General features: G+C 39.9%; 1 protein-coding gene across 3 annotated transcripts in view; it reads left to right on the forward strand.

Moving 5' to 3' along the window:
- The window catches only part of LOC124796277 (mediator of RNA polymerase II transcription subunit 15), a 168,029-nt gene that overhangs the window by 81,668 nt on the left and 66,342 nt on the right, over positions 1–20,019 (forward strand). For all 3 annotated transcript variants that reach the window (XM_047260393.1, XM_047260395.1, XM_047260394.1), the window contains exon 6: positions 8,372–8,469. In XM_047260393.1, the coding sequence (XP_047116349.1) occupies positions 8,372–8,469 (98 nt within the window). The remainder of the gene's footprint in view (positions 1–8,371; positions 8,470–20,019) is intronic.

Raw genomic sequence — 20,019 nt, forward strand, 5'->3', positions numbered from 1 at the left:
CCATCAAGATCCCATCCCTGTGATTCAAACTGACCTGCATTCTCTCCTTAAAATATCACAGAACTTTTTACCCCCACCCAAACCATGAACCCCCACCTTTTACCTTTTAACTAAGATCCACAAACCCAATCATCCTGCCCATCCTATAGTTGCTGGCGTCTAAGCACCCACCAAATGTGTGTCTGCCATTGATCAACACCTGCAGTCCACAGTACAAAGACTTCCCTCCTACATTAAAGACACTATCCACTTCCTAGACTATCTGAAATCTGTGCCTGTCCCACTCCCACCACACACCATGTTCATGACCATTGATGTCACCTTCCTCTGTACCAACATTCCCCATGTACATGGTCTGTCTGCTGCTGAACATTTTCTCTGTCAGCACCCACTTGAGTCCAAACCTGTGACAACCTTCTTGCTCATCTTAATCAAATTTATACTTACCAACAACTACTTCCCCTTTAACACTTTGAGTTCCCAACCCTTTGGAGCATGCATGTAACAGAATACCGGGCATTTTTGACGTTGCTTTAATTAACTACCATTTCATTCTTATAGCCTTATTTAAAGATATGGAAACATTTTTTTTAGAGTAAAGGTTCCTATTTGATCAATTTGTAAAATAAAGCACATTTAAATACAAATTTAGGACGCAAATGTTATTTACATTTCAGTATATATTTAGTGAAAAAAAATTCTGCGCAGATTCTTATCGGTACATTTAACAATAATTTGCCCTTGTATGGTACAATTTGAAACACTCTGGCATGCACAGTGGAATTTTACAGTCAGGGCACCAGCATACTGTTTCATTTCTTGAGGACTTTCCGTTGGACTGTTTTGTTTTTTCTGCAAAATGCTTTCCTAAAAGTCTGCTGCTACACACATTTTGGGGAGTAGCAGTATGTTGATGTACAGCACCTTTCATTGAAAATTCTTCATCTAATTGCAGAAGAAAATTTGCCAAATGGCAGCCTTTGTTCTGATTGTTTCTTGTTTACAATACAAGATGAAAGCGTTCACTACCGCCATTATAAAAAGATGGAAAAACAGTTTCTTCCACCATTTCATTTGTCTTCTCTAGAAAGGGTAGTAAGATATAAGTTGGTCATTTCTGTCTACACCTGTCTTGTTGAGGTTGTAGTCTAGAATGGCATCAGGTTTCATTTTCTTTGTCATCCCTTTCTATTTCTGTTTTGGTCATCTCGTGAAGAGTTGACAAAAACAGAACATCTCTTGTGTCCCTCCACTTCAGGCACAACAAATGTTCCTTCCTCATAAATATACAGTCACCTTTTTTTCAGTTTTTTTTTTCTGACTGCACCTTGCTTAGGAAGTCCTCTATGATTAGGCATGCACGTCCCCAAAGCCTTCATCTTATTCTCCCACGGAAAATCAAAAACAGTAGGTGAAGTGCAATATCTGCCCATATAAACAGTGTGTCCTTTTTTGAGGTAGCCAGACAGAGGTCTATGAAAAAGGGCAGTGACTGAATTGTCTTGGGGACTCAGTGTTAAGGGGCAGACAAAACAAACAGATCAGGGGTATGGCCATGGGAATCAGGATGGCTACGTCCTATGCCAACTTTTTTGTGGGTTGCTTGGAGGGAGATTTCCTGGGATCAATAAGCCTTAAGCCCCTGGTTTGGTTTTGATACATTGATGACGTCTTTGCCATATGGACTCATGGTGAGGCTGACCTGTTAAAATTCCTAGAATCTATAAATGCCTTGTTCCAATTAATTTCCACATGGTCCTATTCCAAATCCTGTGCTACTTTCCTTGATGTTGTTCTCATCCTCACCGAAGACCAGCTACACACTATAGACCTACTAACAGACAACAGTACTTATATTTTGACAGTTGCCATCCTTTCTATGACAAAAGTTCTCATCCATACGACCTTGGCATTAGAGGCAAATGTATGAGGGTTGGAACTTCAATAGTGGCAACTATTTATTTACATCTCGCACAAAATTGATATGTGTTTCAAAGTTTTACTGACCTACAAAGTAGTCACCAGTATTGTGCATAACCCGTTGCTAGTGATATGGAAGTCGTGGGATACTCTTAGCAGTGCTAGTTGTGTTGACAGTTTGAGTGGCGCGGTCTATTGCCCGACGAATTTGTAGCAGTTCTGAAGCGAATGCCGTGAAGTGTTTCCTTCAGTTCAGAAACAGAGTTGAACTTTTGAGTGTTTAAGTCAGGGGAGTGCAGTAGGTGGTATAACACTTATCAGCCCCATCAGTCCAACAAATCAGTAACAGCTTGCTCTGTACGTGCTTGAGTGTTATCCTGCAGAAAGTGTCATCACTTCTGTCTCTAAGCTGGTTGTAGGTTGAGTTCCGAAAATAAACAGCCTGCTTTATATGGATCCCTATGAGAGTGAAGAAGGAATGGAACTTTTCTATGTCAGTGAACATTAACAATTTTAAAATATTATTAAATGTTTGCATAACATACAGATGCCCACACCCCTCCATGCTTGGAGACACACTGCATGTGCTGTATCATCATGCGTTGGGGTGGTTGGAGGTGGTGCGCATCACACTGCTAGTCAACAGTATGAGGAAAAGGACAGATTGCTACTCCCTGTAAGAAATACTCGTTGAGTTGCAAACAGGCACATTTAAAAGGCTCTTACATATTAGGGCTTTTGGCCAAAGCTTTCTCCAGCAAAGAAAACAAAAAAAAAAAAACCCACACACACACACACACACACACAATGCAAACATGACTGCTACCATGGGCAGCTTTGACCAAAATCAGGACAGAGCTGCCAGTAGTAGCAGTCATGTGTGTACGAAGAGTGCTTGTGTGTGTGTGTGTGTGTGTGTGTGTTTTGTTTTGTTTGCTAAAGATGGCTTTGGCTGGAAGTTCTAATGTGTAACAGTCTTTTCGTTATGCCTCTCTGCAACACAGTGGGCCTCTTTACGGCGAATAGCAATCTGTCCTTTTCCCAAAATTGTTAACAGTTAGTCATATTGGCAGATTCATATTATATGATTTTCATAAATGTTGTTAGTATGCACCATAACCAATCACAGTGTTTGAGGATTATTAGTCTTACACGCATCCTATAATAGAAACAGATGTTGTATTTGAACAGACTTGAAATAAGCCATGTATGTTGCACCATTTCCTAATTTGTTTATTTGCTTGTAAATAAATCATTATAATTTATTAATGATTTACTGAACATACAATATATGAATCACACATTTAATGCAGAATGAACTGTGACATTCTGGTTTTATTATGTTTCACATTCTAAGACTAATGTTGTGTTATCTAACAAAAATTTCATCCTATCCTTTAACTGTAACTTTATTACCTACTACTTTTTGCATATGGCAAGTTAATTCCTTTTAAATAATTTTGTGACTTCTGATGTATTGCAAAAAGAAGGAAAACAGAGATCCAGAGTTATCCATGCTTAAAATGCACCAGACCAACTAGTTCTATACAAGCAGAACAAATACGTGCAAATATGGGGCACGCATTGAACAGTACAAAACAGCATTATTTGGAAACAGGGTTGACAAAATTGGATATCTTGAACATTAATGGCCGGCCAGAGTGGCTGTGCGGTTCTAGGCACTACAATCTGGAGCCGAGCGACTGCTATGGTCGCAGGTTTGAATCCTGCCTCGGGCATGGATGTGTGTGATGTCCTTAGGTTAGTTAGGTTTAATTAGTTCTAAGTTCTAGGTGACTGATGACCTCAGAAGTTAAGTCGCATAGTGCTCAGAGCCATTTTTTTTTAAACATTAATGATGTTTATGACTTGTGCTCATAGTCTGTTTTTTGTTTTGTTTGATGTCTATTTGTCATCTTTTTGTTGTTGAAAAACTTCGTACCACAACATCCCAAGCTTCTTTAGGTGATAGTTTAGAGCTTCCTTTTACCAGCATGTATGCATATTTATGAAATTGTAAGATTGCACTGTTGCCTCAAAATTTTATATTTTTTTCTCAAGTGAATTTTCTTTGTGATACGTAAACATATTCAAACTGTTTTCTTACAATTTTTGCCCTGAAGTTTCTAATAGCACCTGAACATATTTCATCTGGAGGAAAAAATTTTCATCGTTGACTGTTTTATTTCTTATCATTCAGTACCAGAGGTGGCTTTTAATGTTATGCAGAAGCTCTGAAAATTTCATTCATTTATCTATGATAGTTTTTGATATAATGTGGCATATGTACTGAAAATTTTAGTTTGCGGGAAACTGATTTCAAAGAAAAAGTTTTTGAAATTTGTTACTTACCGTTAATTAAAACTGTCCTGCTGCATATGATGGCCCTTCTTTGGCCTCTAGCAGGTCTTCCAGCTTCTTTTTCACCTTCCTGGATATTTGTCTTGCTTTCTGGGCCATATTAGATTCAGACCTGTCTGCACTGGTTATCCTCATTTTATTGCAGTGTTGCAGCCCAGTGATAATCTTTTCACCAGGATTAATTCCAAGCTTTTTCAGTACCCAACACTTTCCAATATTGCAACAATTGTATGTAATAACAGCATCATGAACTCCTAGTTTCATTTTATGCATGCATACAAATACAGTTTTAGGAAGGCGGTTCCAAAATATTGCTGTTGAAACATTCATTTGAGTTCTGTGTCTGCCCATGCAGACATTTCCTCAGAAGGTCAGGATGAGCAAAGTCTCTGAAAATAAGTTTAATTGCTGTAATAACAGCAGCAGGAAGAGAATGCTGGTAAGAATAAGATTCTCCAGTTGCCTGAGCCCTATTGTATTTGCACCATGAATTTTCTCCTGATGGACACAATCCATGACATGCCTTATCATCAGTAGAGGACTTAAGGAAGATTATGGCCCAAACATCTCTTCATTGCCTCCAGATTTTCTTTATTTCTCCTAATTGCCTGCCCATAGTATACCTGCAAGTTTTCTATAACTACTACTCACAATCACACTTGAACAAAACTAACTGTGTGTTTGAAAGCGTGTTATTTACAAACAGCATTCCAAGGATAGCCAACACACTCAGGAGTAAAAAAAATTCCCTAATGTGCAATGTAGGGGATATAAAGATCTAAAATATATGCAGAAAAGTGGGCATGGCACATAAACACATGTTTCAGAGAACTTAAATAAAACCTTAATCTTTCGAAATATGATGAAAACCGAAAATTGATTTTTTCAACCTGAACCACGGTGTGGTTCCCTTAAGACAATGTCAGGGCATGACATATTGTGTGCCATCTAATAATATTTACCACGTTGTCTATAAAGATCATTTTGAACCCTGTTCATACTCTGGAACAACATACAAAAACTTGTCAGCTTTTAATCAGTTTGAAAACTGGGTGCTAACATTGCGGTGAAAGAAGAAAAATAATTAAAATTTCAATTCCTATTAAATGAAATAAAACTGAGAGAACCGGACTGAATTGCAATTGTGACAATAAATTTCAGTGGTGAGACTCGTCTACTAACAGATGCCACTAAATTGTAAGGTGATGGGGAATGTGGGCCAGCCCGAGATTCCAAAGGCTTTGATGTGAACTGCTTGAGCTGTTTGAGACTTGCTTGACCACAGCACTAATGGTTGTATTTTGGTTATGAGTCAACAATGTCTTAGTGTGTTGAAAGTCTTTTGAAAATGAAGGAAGACAGAATCTAATTGTTCACCTCCATCTATTAATTGAAAGAAATTGTGTGTGAAAAAGCTAGCTGTGTTTCATGTTAATATTTTCTTCAGATTCTGTACTGATTCTTTTAGACGAGCTTCTTTTCTTCAGGAAACATCGTAACATTTGAACTTAAGACTATGGTTTTGGAGCTAGAAAGACAGAGTTTGTAATTGTTTGTATGTATTCTTTCACCCTTTCTGTAAATAAGAGTGACCTGTGTGCTCTTTTCTAGTCTTGCTGGACCTTTCACTAGACAAGATATTTACAGTAAATATGAGCTAGAAAAGTGAATCATTCCACTGCCATTCCCTGTCATTGCTTGTTGTATTGTTCACTCTGAGGATGTTTTTCCAAACCAAGAGTGCTTATTTCAATATCACACATCCAAACAATGACACAGTAGCAAGATCCTGATGTGTGAATTTGCCTTTAATATGGAATCATATTTTGAATGTTTGTCTCATGTAAAGTTTCAGCACCAGACTTATCAACAAGTGATTGTATGGAACATTGTAGGCCTCAAACATAGGTCATCTTACAGATGTTTTCTCTCTGATAATGTACATTCTTTTTGTAGCAAGAGTGTAGTCATTTCTGTTTTTACAACACTCTGTCTACCACATAATTTAATCAAGATGTGTTTTTGCTGTCTCTTGTTACCATACTTGGTACACTTTCATCTACTGTGCAGTATATGATGTGTTTGAGCTGCAACCACAACTCTTCTGGGTGTTTTTTTTGGAAGTATATGTTTTAAATTAACTTTTTAAATGTACCAAACACAGTAGTTTTCTTGATGAAGTTTTTGGTTTTAGTTTCTGTTGTCTTATCATTGATGAAATCCTTGAAAAGATCAGGTCTGCTTGTAGATAGGTGTTCTAAACTATTTCTTTTGCATGTTGGCTTTTAGCCTAGATGTTCCAGGCAGTGTATGATAGCACATTCAGACGTAGTTTGCAAGATTGTTTGTTTTTTATCACCTGTAATGCAAGGATAGGTTTCTCAGTCAGTATTAGGTAAAGTCACTTCTTCTGTGCTCATGGGTCTAGACTGTCTTTGGTTGGCTCTACAATTGCTGCATCTGACCCTGGCACTCTGTAGAAAGAAAAAAAATGTTTACCTGCACCACCAATGCTGACTGTTGGATGCAGTGGTTGTTGCATTCAGATTCATTTTAGACCTTGCTAGACCTAAACATTTCTGCACATTGCTGTAAACACACATCATCAATGGGAGACTAACTTATCTTGTGAGTATCGATTCCTTATTTTGTCGGAATTTTCCCTCTTTTTACCAGCTTGGGTGTTCACCAACTTTCAGTTCTTGTTATTGTATAATTGGGAATTGCTGTGAAAGCTATCTGGCTGGTTTCTGAGATTTTTTCCCCTTGTGGCTCTCAAAATTGTGCCAGAGCAAACAAATGGACAGTGTGCATTTCACATGCACTCTGCTGTTCCGTTGTTTGAAAAACACTTCTTCTGTTCAGGGAGACCCTCTGCCATGTAATACTGGTCAAGAAATGTCACCCTGTTCTAGAGAAGAGTACTCCAGCAAGTCCTCTGAGTCATGGTATAGATAGATAGATGTGATGTGATGTGATGTGATGTGATGTAATTCGATCAATGAGATTAGTTATCTTCAGTTGTCCTGCCAATATATGGAGAGAATGGAGAATAGGGTCCATTTCGATGCCAAGGTGAATGACAATCTGCAGTTGACCATAATCCATGCTTTATACCGCTCCCTGAATATTCTCTTCTACCTGGTAAATGAAATCTCCTGCGATGAAGCCAGAACGTAGATAGAATTCTTTCCTCTTCTTGTGAAGCTGTTTCCCTAAGAGACAGTTGTTCAGGAATGAGACCAGGCCCATTGACTGTCTGATTGTCTGTGGGAGGCTGTCTCTGAAACCTGTTGGTTAGAACTGAGGTCTTTATCCATGACCCATTTACCAAGTTTGCCCTTTCCTGTGAAACAGTTCCAGACTGAGTTACAGTCTGAGAGTTATCATATAATGCTGAATTGTGTTCTCCAGACCATTTCAACAAAAGTAGAAATTGCCATTTTTGTCCGAAGAGTTCCAGGACAGTTTTTCAGGAAAAATAGAGAACTGCACTTACCAGTTAGAGAAGTGCACTTCGAGGTTAATGATCCAAGCTCCTCTCAAAGTAGTCACCTTGGCTGTCTATACACAGTTACCAACATTTCTTTAGGTCGTGGAAGCAAGCAGGGAAATTTTCAAGTGCAATGCTTGTAAGCTTATTTGTCACAACCCGTTGGATGTCTGCGATATCTTGGTGAAGCTTTCCTTTCAGTTTCACTCATAGAAATAAGAAAAAATTGTAAGGCAAGAGGTTGGGCGAATATGGTGGATATGGGATGGCAGTAACAGAATGTCTGGCCAGATACTCGCTATAACAGATAAAGCAGTATGGGGTCTTGCATTGTCATGCAGTGCAGCCATGTCATGAGAATGACACAAATTAGGGTGGTGACGTCAAATTGGTTTTTGCAAACAGTTTCAAGATGTTAATGTTAAGAATTTGGTTCACTGTTTGACCTAGAGGAACATACTCATGGTGAACTAATCCTTTACTATCACAGAATGCGATAAACATTATAGACGAGTGATGCTTCTTGTCTTTTATGCTATTGTATCACTGTGTATCAGATGACTCTATCATGTTTTAATTATTTGTATGTTTATATAGTGTTACAGACTTTGAATCAGAGACCAGGACAACCATTGGGTGGTCTGACTTCATTGCAGAATAAAGTTCCAGACCTAGGCCTGGGGCCAGGTGCACAAGTAAGAAAGATTGCTTTTCAACATAGTGTAATTTGAAAATTCTTTAATGAAAGTAATACATTTACACAGCTGGCATCAGTTTGTACATTTTTATAGGTAATACAGAAGATGTTTCTAAGTCTGTTTTAGTTTTCTTGTATCCTTCCCTATTCACTTACAACGAATGACAAAGTGAGAGAGTAACAATTTCTAAACACAAAACTGAAAGGAACCAACTGATTTAGTCTAGAATGAATTTTCATTCTGCAGTGGAGTGTACACTGATTTGAAACTTCCTGGCAGATTAAAACGGTGTGCTGGCTGGTACTTGAACTTGGGACCTTTGCCTTTTGTGAGCAAGTGCTCTACCAACTGACCTAACCAAGTACAACTAGTAACCCACCTTCGCACCTATACTTCAGCAAGTAACTCGTACCCTAATTACAAAATTCACAGAATAGAATTCTGCATACCTTGTGAAAATAGGGCTCCTGGAAGGAATGATATTGTGGTGACATGCCTTTGCTGTGTTCTGGGGCATCGTTTCCAGAATGAATGGAGGGAGATTCAAATCAGCGTATACTTCACTGCAATGTGAAAATTCATTTTGGAAGTTATTTACATATGCCATGGGTATGCAATGTTTCCAATGCCTTTATTCTGGGAGTGCTGGTCCTGCAAGCTATGAAGGAGAACATCTGTGAAGTTTGGTATTTATTCCACTTATTTAGAATAATTATCAGTTCCGTTTTTCTGACATTGTATAGCTGACTGTTGTTCATTAACATTGTGTTAGTTGACAATTCTGTGAGATGTACTTCTTCACTAACTTTGTATGTTACACACAAAATCAGAAATTTATAGTAATGGAAGTGGACATACAGTGGAAAAGTTGGCCTTGGTTTCTGAATGCTTTGAAATCAAATATGCATCTGTCAGGAACTAAAGTAATTACTTCCAATATCTGGCTTTCACAATTACTTGTTGCTGTTTGCTATTAAGCCACACAGTAATGGAAAGCAGTATCTGCAATGGATACTCGCGTTTTTCACTTTTGAGTGCAGTGCAATTTAAATTTCATTTTCATTTTACTAGCTCACATGCTACACCATGAAGATGACGTGCTACAGACGTGAAATTTAACTGACAGGAAGAAGATGATGTGATATGCAAATGATTAGCTTTTCAGAGCATTCACACAATGTTGGCGCCGGTGGCGACACCTACAACTTGCTGACATGAGGAAAGTTTCCAACCGATTTCTCATACACAAACAGCAGTTGACTGGTGTTGCCTGGTGAAATGTTGTTGTGATGCCTCGTGTAAGGAGGAGAAATGCGTACCATCACGTTTCCGACTTTGATAAAGGTCGGATTGTAGCCTATCGCGATTGCGGTTTATCGTATCGCGACATTGCTGCTCACGTTGGTCAAGATCCAGTGACTGTTAGCAGAATATGGAATCGGTGGATTCAGGAGGGTAATACGGAACGCCGTGCTGGATCCCAACGGCCTCGTATCACTAGCAGTCGAGATGACAGGCATGTTATCCGCATGGCTGTAACGGATCGTGCAGCCACGTCTCGATCCCTGAGTCAATGGATGGGTACCTTTGCAAGACAACAACCATCTGCACGAACAGTTCGACGACGTTTGCAGCAGCATGGACTATCAGCTCGGAGACCATGGCTGCGGTTACCCTTGATGCTTCATCAAACAGGAGAGCCTGCGATGGTGTACTCAACGACGAACCTGGTTGCACGAATGGCAAAACTTCATTTTTTCGGATGAATCTAGGCTCTGTTTACAGCATCATGATGGTCGCATCCGTGTTTGGCGACATCGCGGTGAATGCAGATTGGAAGCATTTATTCGTCATCGCCATACTGGCGTATCACCCGGTGTGATGGTATGGGGTGCCATTGGTTTCACATCTCGGTCACCTCTTGTTCGCATTGACGGCACTTTGAACAGTGGGCGTTACATTTCAGAAGTGTTACAACCCTTGGCTCTACCCTTCATTCGATCCCTGCGAAATCCTACATTTTAGCAGGATAAAGCACGACCGCATGTTGCATGTCCTGTACGGGCCTTTCTGGATACAGAAAATGTTCGACTGCTGCCTTGGCCAGCACATTCTCCAGATCTCTCACCAATTGAAAACATCTGGTCAATGGTGGCTGAGCAACTGGCTCATCACTATGCACCGGTCACTACTCTTGATGAACTGTGGTATCGTGTTGAAGCTGCATGGGCAGCTGTACCTGTACACGCCATCCAAGCTCTGTTTGACTCAATGCCCAGGCATATCAAGGCCGTTATTATGGCCAGAGGTGATTGTTCTGGGTACTGATTTCTCAGGATCTATGCACTCAAATTGAGTGAAAATGTAATCACATGTCAGTTCTGGTATAATATATTTGTCCAGTGAATACCCGTTTATCATCTGCATTTCTTCTTGGTGTAGCAATTTTAATGGCCAGTAGTGTATATCCAATTAGGTCCTGTTATCTTCAAAAACCCGCTATCCAACAATCTCAGCTGAGGAAACAGCACACCACACTGTGACTTTAGATGACTACAAAGGCCTTTAGTGCAGTTTTTGGGGATTGGTCTTGGCCCAGTAGTGCATGACTGTTTGTTGACACATCGGGTCAAGTGATAATGGGCTTCAGCATTGGAAATAACAGTTGTATCCTCAGGAATGTTTTCGAGAAGTGCTTCACATGGGTTTCTCCAAGAATTGAAGTCACATTCGAAGTGGCCAGCCCGATTTGGTCCTTTGCAATTGTGTGTGTGTGTGTGTGTGTGTGTGTGTGTGTGTGTGTGTGTGTGTGTGTGTGTTTTCCCACCCCACCCCACAATCCCATGTTTACGTCAGTTGTCCAATGACCCTGCAAGAACTGAAGGCCAATATCCAGGCAGAAATTGCCAACATATCTGCTGCTATGCTGGTAAGAGTCATGGGAAATGTCATAAATAGTTATTCGGTCTATGGGAAATGGGGGTGTCACCTACCTGATATGATTTTCAAAACTGCGTAAAACAAAACTTTAGATACATACCGACAGTATTAAAAAAAAAATGTGATCACAAAATGGGTTTTATTGCATTTTGGGATCTGGAAATTATGTTGCTGCATGCTGTATTAACAATTTCAATTTGTCTATGTAAGTTTCAGTTAGATCATATAAAGTCATCTACCTTCACAGCACGGTGTCTTGTCTCATAGCATACTGCACCAATTCTGTATCTTACAGTATGCATATCCATTACAAAATTATTCACAGGCCCTATAAATAATAATAATAATAATAATTACAGCACAAATCAGTAACAGGCACTGTTTTTTCTCCAGTTTGAGGAGGGCAATAATATGGAAAATGAGGCCATTGAAGACACCAACTTGAACCCACATACACCAACTACATCATCATCATCAACACCAGTAACACCGACTACTCCGAGATCCTCCAACTCAAATAAAAGTGTAACTGAAGCACCTTGTAGGAAGCGGAAACGTCCAATGGAGGACAGAACAAGTGAAATATTGTCTATGGCAGGAAACAAACTGAATTCAATACAGGCACCAGATACATTTGACACATTTGGGCAACATGTGGCAAACAAGTTACGTGCATTCAACCCCCAACAAAATCTTCTTGCGCAGAAATTAATCAATGATGTATTGTTGGAAGGAAATAAGGAATCTTTAAATGAAAACTTCAAGGTTGTTGAGATTGAGGCTTCCTCAAATATAGAGGGCTAAAACATGATGCAGTTTCTTAAAAGTTCCCAATAATGCAAAATGTGCATCCTTTTTACTTCCTGTTTGTTAGTTTCAACAAATGGGTGTAGTTCCGACATAGTGAAATAAGTTCAGCAATGAATCTTGCATCTCTGAGTACTCTGTAAACATCTTTTTATCAAGGCAAAAGTTACATCATAGCGGTGGATTTAAAATTGTTGCTTTTAAATTAATGTGATTTAGCTAAAATGTGTTCCACCTGTTCTTTTTTATGTCGTGTTATAAGTACTAGTGGTGCATACTGTGAACGGCTGATGTGGTCAATAAAGTTTTATTTCCATACATGTCTTATTGGCTCACAAATGTTTGGTGCCATGTCTGTACTTATTGTGGCACACTTTTTTTCTATTATAGGTGTATAGTTGTTGCTTGATATATGGAACCCATGTGGAAAAGACTTACGCAATTTCTTTTATTATAATTTTACTTTCATTGATAAGCACATCATTTATATTGTCATAAATTTATATAGTTTTTCAAGCATTGTTAATCAAGATAGGTATCGAGTTGGGAAATAGGGGAGAAGGTCATGACATACAGAAGGCCAAATGATTATTGGCTGTTCAAGAAACAATTTGAATAGGGTCTCAAATCTTTTCTTTACTTTCAGCCTCAGTGTGTGTGTGTGTGTGTGTGTGTGTGTGTGTGTGTGTGTGTGTGTGTGTGTGTGTGTGTGTGTGTGTGTTCACTGACAGTGAACCAAATTAAGAATTTATCATGATGCATTATTGGCTACTGTGAACAAAAAAAGAAAAGACAGTGTCATAACAGAACACAGAAGTCCTGGTAGGCCTAAAAACAATAACTACCAACCATCAAGAACAGGTAAAACAAGTGGAGAAGCAGTCAAAATATAACTAGCATAATAAAAGCAGGTGCAAAATTTCAGGCGGGACTTCTGTGAATTATGATGTTTTGGGAACAAATGATGTAGCAAGAAAAGAAACAAAAGACCTAGGGATCTCTCTCATAAGATGACTACATGATCTGATAAGCTTAAAGGTAATTGGCTTCTCTGTCCCATGTTGCCATAGCTTACAGAATTGGTCATTTGTAAAGGAAGAGATGTAAAGTGCAAATAAAGATATCCAAAATGTATGCAAGAGATTTTAAAATGTAATATCTGTTGGCATAAGCTGCATAGAAAGAAGATTCCACATACCTCTGGTCTACAGCTCAACAGATGAGGGAAGGACTTAGTAATAACATGGATTCTAGAATTGGTAAACAGTTACTTGAGTGTACAGTATTATGCTACAGATGTCAACCTTCTCAAGGACAGAAATCATGAATTTTTGTGAAAATCATTTGCAGAATGCCAGGTCAGTGCAGCAAAGGTTCTGGAGGACAAGTGTGTTGCTTTTTAAGGCAGTGAAACTTTCCACCAGTGCTACACTAGGTAATGCCAAAGTATAACATTCATATATACTACCTCCTTGCCAGGCCATGAAGGCCCAAGGGATGTCTACCAGCTGCTGTCTCATCCTCTGCATTGTGGCATCATGTGGATGTGGCACGGAAGAGCATGTGGTCAGTACACGGCTCTCCTGGCCGTTTTGCAGACTTTCCAGACTGTGGAGCCAGTAGCTCCTCATTTCACATCACAAGGCTGGGAGTATCCCATACCAGTCCTCCGATCAAGTGAAAATCCTTGGCAGTACTGGGAATGTGATTTATTATTCCTCAACAATATTATGAAAAGGAGAGATTGCTACTCACCATATAGATGACATGTTGAGTTGCACACAGGGACAATGAAATGTGTGTTACACATTGAACTTTCAGCCAAAACCTCCTTTTATTCTGAAGAAGGCTTTTGCCAAAAGCTCAATGTGGAACAGTCTTTCCATTGTGTATGCAACTCATCACGTCATCTTTATGGTGAGTAGCAATCTGTCATTTTCATAATGTTGTAGATTCCAACCTGGACTTTCCACTGTTTCATATACGCTTCACATAGACTTAAATTAGTACAAGAGTAATGTCATTTCTGCATTACGAGTTCTGTTAAAAAAATTCCAGAACTTCGGCCACAAAATTTTTCTACGGTTATCTTTTACTTATTGTACATGGTCTGCTTCAAAATAATTTCCTCCACGATTGACACATTGCTGCTAATGCCATTTCCACTTCTGGAAGCAGTCTCGATATGTCTCTTGCTGTATCATGTTAAGCACCATCTGCAAATTTTCTTTTATCTCATCTATAGTTGCAAATCTTTGTCCTTTCAACGGGGTTTTCAACTTTGGAAATAAAAAAAAAGTGCATGGGACAGGCCTAGAGAGTACTTAGGATGAGGCAACACAGTGATTTAGTTTTTGGTGTTGGAGAACATTTACCAACCCATTGTGAAGGTTGAACCTTGGTCTCAAAATCATAACCATAGACCCACGTCTCATCAGTTGTGATTCTGTTAATGAACATCTCATTCTCATTTGCATGATCCGTACTAACTGTGTGAAAGCTGCTAATTCTTGGGGATAAGCTGATACTGTTAACAGGAAAAATTGAGAGGCCAATGTCAGAATACCCAGACTAATGAAGAGGGATCGACAAGAGATTCATGAACATACACCACCCACTGCCCAAACCGCCCATTTCCGAGCCAAAAAATACCCTTTGACAGTGGGAAGAGTTATCCCAAAATATAATACCATACAATATGAGTGAATGAAAATAAGCAAAGTAGACTACTTTTATGTCAAACTATCACTTACTTCAGATATCTTTTGAATAGTGAATAAAAGTGACAGCATGAAGCCTTCGTAAAAGATCCTGAATGTGGGCTTTGCATGACAGTTTACTATCTGTCTGAACACCTAGAAAGTTGAACTGTTCAGTTTCACTAATCATATGCCCATTCTTTGAAATTAAAACTTTGGGTTTTGTTGAATTGTGTGTCAGAAACTGTAAAAACTGAGTCTTACTGTTATTTAGTGTTAGCTAAGTTTCTACAAGCCATGAACTTATGCCTTGAAATGCACTATTTGAAACAGTGCCAACATTGCACACAACATCTTTTAGTAAACAGAAATATTTTAGAGGGCATGTCATTTATATAAATAAAGAACAGGAGATGCCCCAACACTGGTCCCCCATTCAACCATGCCCCATTCAGAGCCATTCTCACTCTGTGGAGAATGGCCTTTTGCTGTCTGCTATCAAAGTAAGAAGTGAACCAATTGTGAGCTACTCCCTGTAAAACATAATGGTCCAATTTCTGAAGCAATATTTTGTGATCAATACAATCAGGTGCCCTAGTTAAATAAAAAAAGATGCCTACTGTTCGAAATCTTGTGTTAAATCTATTCAGTACCTCACAGAGAAAAGAGGGTTTTCAGTTGTTTAACCACTTCTAAAAGTAAACTATACATTTGATAGCAAATTATGTTAAATAAAATGATCAATTATCCTTACATACACAGCCTTTTTAGTAACTTTAGCAAACACTGATGGCTTAGAAACAGGTCTAAAACTGTATACATTATCCCTTTCTCCCATTTTACTACTGAGTACTTTTATCGTTCAGGAAACTTACCATTCTTAAAGAAAAAATTACAAATATGGCTAAGTGCAGGGGGTAGGGGTAATATGTGCAGCAGAGTACTTTAATATTCTGCTAGGTACTCCATCGTGTCCATGAGAGTCCTTAGTCTTCAGTAATTTAAGTATTGACTCAACCTTGTCCTTGTCAGTCAGTGAAATGAAATGAAATGTAGGGAATCGAACCCGGGCCCTTTGGATTGACAGTCTGTCGCACTGACCACTCAGCTACCGGGGGCGGACTGTCAGTCAGTATCGCAGAGGAGTATTTCATACACAAGTCTCTGAATGACCTTTTCCTAGAGAGTTACATGATTCTCTGTAGAAACTAAGTTTTTATTTAATTCTCCAGCAATGCTCAAAAAGTGATCATTAAATATTGTACATATATATGACTTATCAATAGCAGAAACATTTTTACTATGAACTGACTTTACATCATTGAACTTGTGCTGCTGACCAGACACTTCCTCAACGATTGACCACATGGTTTTAATTTTATACTGTGAATTAGCTGTTCTGTTTGCATACCGCATACTCTTTGCATTACTAATAACACTTTTTAACCCCTTAAAAACCGGTTGTAATGGGCCACTGTAGCTTCATTGTGACTACTTCTAAAATTTTACGTTTTGATATAATCCCCAATTTCTGCCTTTTACTACTAGTAAGTAACCTGTTTAGAAAATTCTAATGGAAATCAACTTTCAAAGAGCAAAAAAATGTGTTAAGGAAAGCTTCATATTTGTCATCTTTTTTATCGGCACTATAAACATCCCGCCCCTCTTGTTCCTTATCGAGATTCCGCAAATTCGGAAGAGGCAAATTGCGGGCCATTATCAGTAACAAGAGTAGAGGGGAGGCCTTCCAAAGAAGAAATGTGGGCGAGAGCACTGGTGGTTGCCGCGGTGGTAGGCGACGTGCAACGGACAATGAAAGGAAAGTTAGAGTAGGCATCAATTACGAGGAGCCAATAAGTACCTAAAGGGTCCCGCAAAGTCAGCATGAATGTGCTCCCAGGGCTTCTCAGGCGAAGGCCACGGTGACAAAGATGACTTCGGGGCAGCAGCCTCTGACGCACAAGGGCCGCAGGCAGTGACCACGTGTGCTATTTCGGAGTCGATGCTAGGCCAGTACACATGACGGCGCGCCAGAGATTTTGTGCGACACACACCCCAGTGCCCTTGGTGAAGGAGGCGCAAGACAGAAGCACGCAAAGACGCAGGTACCACAACATGCGGCGAAGCATCGTCAGTGGAAAGGAGGATAACACTATCCCTAGCCGTGAGGCGGTAGTGCAAAGCGTAGTAGTTCCGCAACGGATCAGAAGTCTTAGCGGACGGACGATCTGGCCAAAAATTCTGAATACAGCGTAAAACCCGGGAGAGGGTAGGGTCAGAACCCGTAGCAGCCACCAGCCTGTCCCCAGTGATGGGGAACCCGTCCACAATCCGCTGCTCGGCAACATCCAGGTGGAAACACAAAAGTTCGTCCCTATCGAATGCCTGATCAGGACCCATGGGAAGGCGAGACAGAGCATCAGCATTTGCATGTTGAGCCGTTGGCCGGAAATGAATCTCATAATTGAAACGAGACAAGTAAAGAGCCCAACGCTGGAGGTGGTGTGCAGCCTTGTCGGGAAGTGACGTGATGGATGAAACAAGGAAACAAGTGGTTTGTGATCCGTAACAAGATGAAATTTTGAGCCATAGAGAAAAACACCAAACTTATGAAGAGCATAAATAATGGCCAAAGCTTCTTTCTCAATTTGAGAATACTTTTGTTGGGCATCTGTGAGCGTTTTGGAGGCATAAGCAATGGGTTGTTCAGAACCGTCAGAAAAACGGTGCGCAAGGACTGCACCGACCCCGTATTGAGAGGCGTCTGTGGCAAGAACAAGATGTTGGCCAGGTCGATAAGTAACCAGGCACGGGGCCTGTTTCAGCATAGTCTTCAATTTCTGGAAAGCCGCATCGCATGACGCGGACCAGTGAAAAGGCATGTTTTTATGCGACAGGCGATGCAACGGCTGAGCCACCGAAGCCGCAGACGGTAAAAACTTGTGATAGTATGCTATTTTCCCCAAGAAGGCCTGCAGTTCCTTAACAGATGTAGGGCGAGGAAGGGCATCGATCACAGCGACAGTTTGCTGAAGCGGACAAATACCATCCCGAGAGAGTTGAAACCCCAAGTACGTGATAGATGCCTGAAAAAATTGTGATTTCTGAAGATTACACTTAAGACTGGCAGTCTGTAAGACATGAAAAAGTGTGCGGAGATTTTGAAGATGTTCTTCAGTGGTGGAGCTAGTGACAACAATGTTGTTGTTGTTGTGGTCTTCAGTCCTGAGACTGGTTTGATGCAGCTCTCCATGCCACTCTATCCTGTGCAAGCTTTTTCATCTCCCAGTACCTACTGCAACCTACATCCTTCTGAATCTGCTTAGTGTATTCATCTCTTGGTCTCCCTCTACGATTTTTACCCTCCACGCTGCCCTCCAATACTAAATTAGTGATCCCTTGATGCCTCAAAACATGTCCTACCAACTGATCCCTTCTTCTGGTCAAGTTGTGCCACAAACTTCTCTTCTCCCCAATCCTATTCAATACTTCCTCATTAGTTATGTGATCTACCCATCTAATCTTCAGCATTCTTCTGTAGCACCACATTTCGAAAGCTTCTATTCTCTTCTTGTCCAAACTATTTATCGTCCATGTTTCACTTCCATACATGGCTACACTCCATATGAATACTTTCAGAAATGACTTCCTGACACTTAAATCAATACTGGGTGTTAACAAATTTCTCTTCTTCAGAAACGCTTTCCTTGCCATTGCCAGCCTACATTTTATATCCTCTCTACTTCGACCATCATCAGTTATTTTGCTCCCCAAATAGCAAAACTCCTTTACTACTTTAAGTGCCTCATTTCCTAATCTAATTCCCTCAGCATCACCCGACTTAATTCGACTACATTCCATTAGCCTTGTTTTGCTTTTGTTGATGTTCATCTTATATCTTCCTTTCAAGACACTGTCCATTCCATTCAACTGCTCTTCCAAGTCCTTTGCTGTCTCTGACAGAATTACAATGTCATCGGCGGACCTCAGTTTTTATTTCTTCTCCATGAATTTTAATACCTACCCCGAATTTTTATTTTGCTTCCTTTACTGCTTGCTCAATATACAGATTGAACAACATCGGGGAGAGGCTACAACCCTGTCTTACTCCCTTCCCAACCACTGCTTCCCTTTCATGTCCCTCGACTCTTATAACTGCCATCTGGTTTCTGTACAAATTGTAAATAGCCTTTCGCTCCCTGTATTTTACCCCTGCCACCTTCAGAATTTGAAAGAGAGTATTCCAGTCAACATTGTCAAAAGCTTTCTCTAAGTCTACAAATGCTAGAAACGTAGGTTTGCCTTTCCTTAATCTTTCTTCTAAGATAAGTCGTAAGGTCAGTATTGCCTCACGTGTTCCAGTGTTTCTACGGAATCCAAACTGATCTTCCCCGAGGTTGGCTTCTACTAGTTTTTCCATTCGTCTGTAAAGAATTCGTGTTAGTATTTTGCAGCTGTGACTTATTAAGCTGATAGTTCGGTAATTTTCACATCTGTCAACACCTGCTTTCTTTGGGATTGGAATTATTATATTCTTCTTGAAGTCTGAGGGTATTTCGCCTGTTTCATACATCTTGCTCACCAGATGGTAGAGTTTTGTCAGGACTGGCTCTCCCACGGCCGTCAGTAGTTCCAATGGAATATTGTCTACTCCGGGGGCCTTGCTTCGACTCAGGTCTTTCAGTGCTCTGTCAAACTCTTCACGCAGTATTGTATCTCCCATTTCATCTTCATCTACATCCTCTTCCATTTCCATAATATTGTCCTCAAGTACATCGCCCTTGTATAGACCCTCTATATACTCCTTCCACCTTTCTGCTTTCCCTTCTTTGCTTAGAACTGGGTTTCCATCCGAGCTCTTGATATTCATACAAGTCGTTCTCTTATCTCCAAAGGTCTCTTTAATTTTCCTGTAGGCGGTATCTATCTTACCCCTAGTGAGATAGGCCTCTACATCCTTACATTTGTCCTCTAGCCATCCCTGCTTAGCTATTTTGCACCTCCTGTCGATCTCATTTTTGAGACGTTTGTATTCCTTTTTGCCTGTTTCACTTACTGCATTTTTATATTTTCTCCTTTCATCAATTAAATTCAATATTTC

The sequence above is a fragment of the Schistocerca piceifrons genome, chromosome 4 (assembly GCF_021461385.2).
Source record: "Schistocerca piceifrons isolate TAMUIC-IGC-003096 chromosome 4, iqSchPice1.1, whole genome shotgun sequence".
NCBI lineage: Eukaryota > Metazoa > Arthropoda > Insecta > Orthoptera > Acrididae > Schistocerca > Schistocerca piceifrons.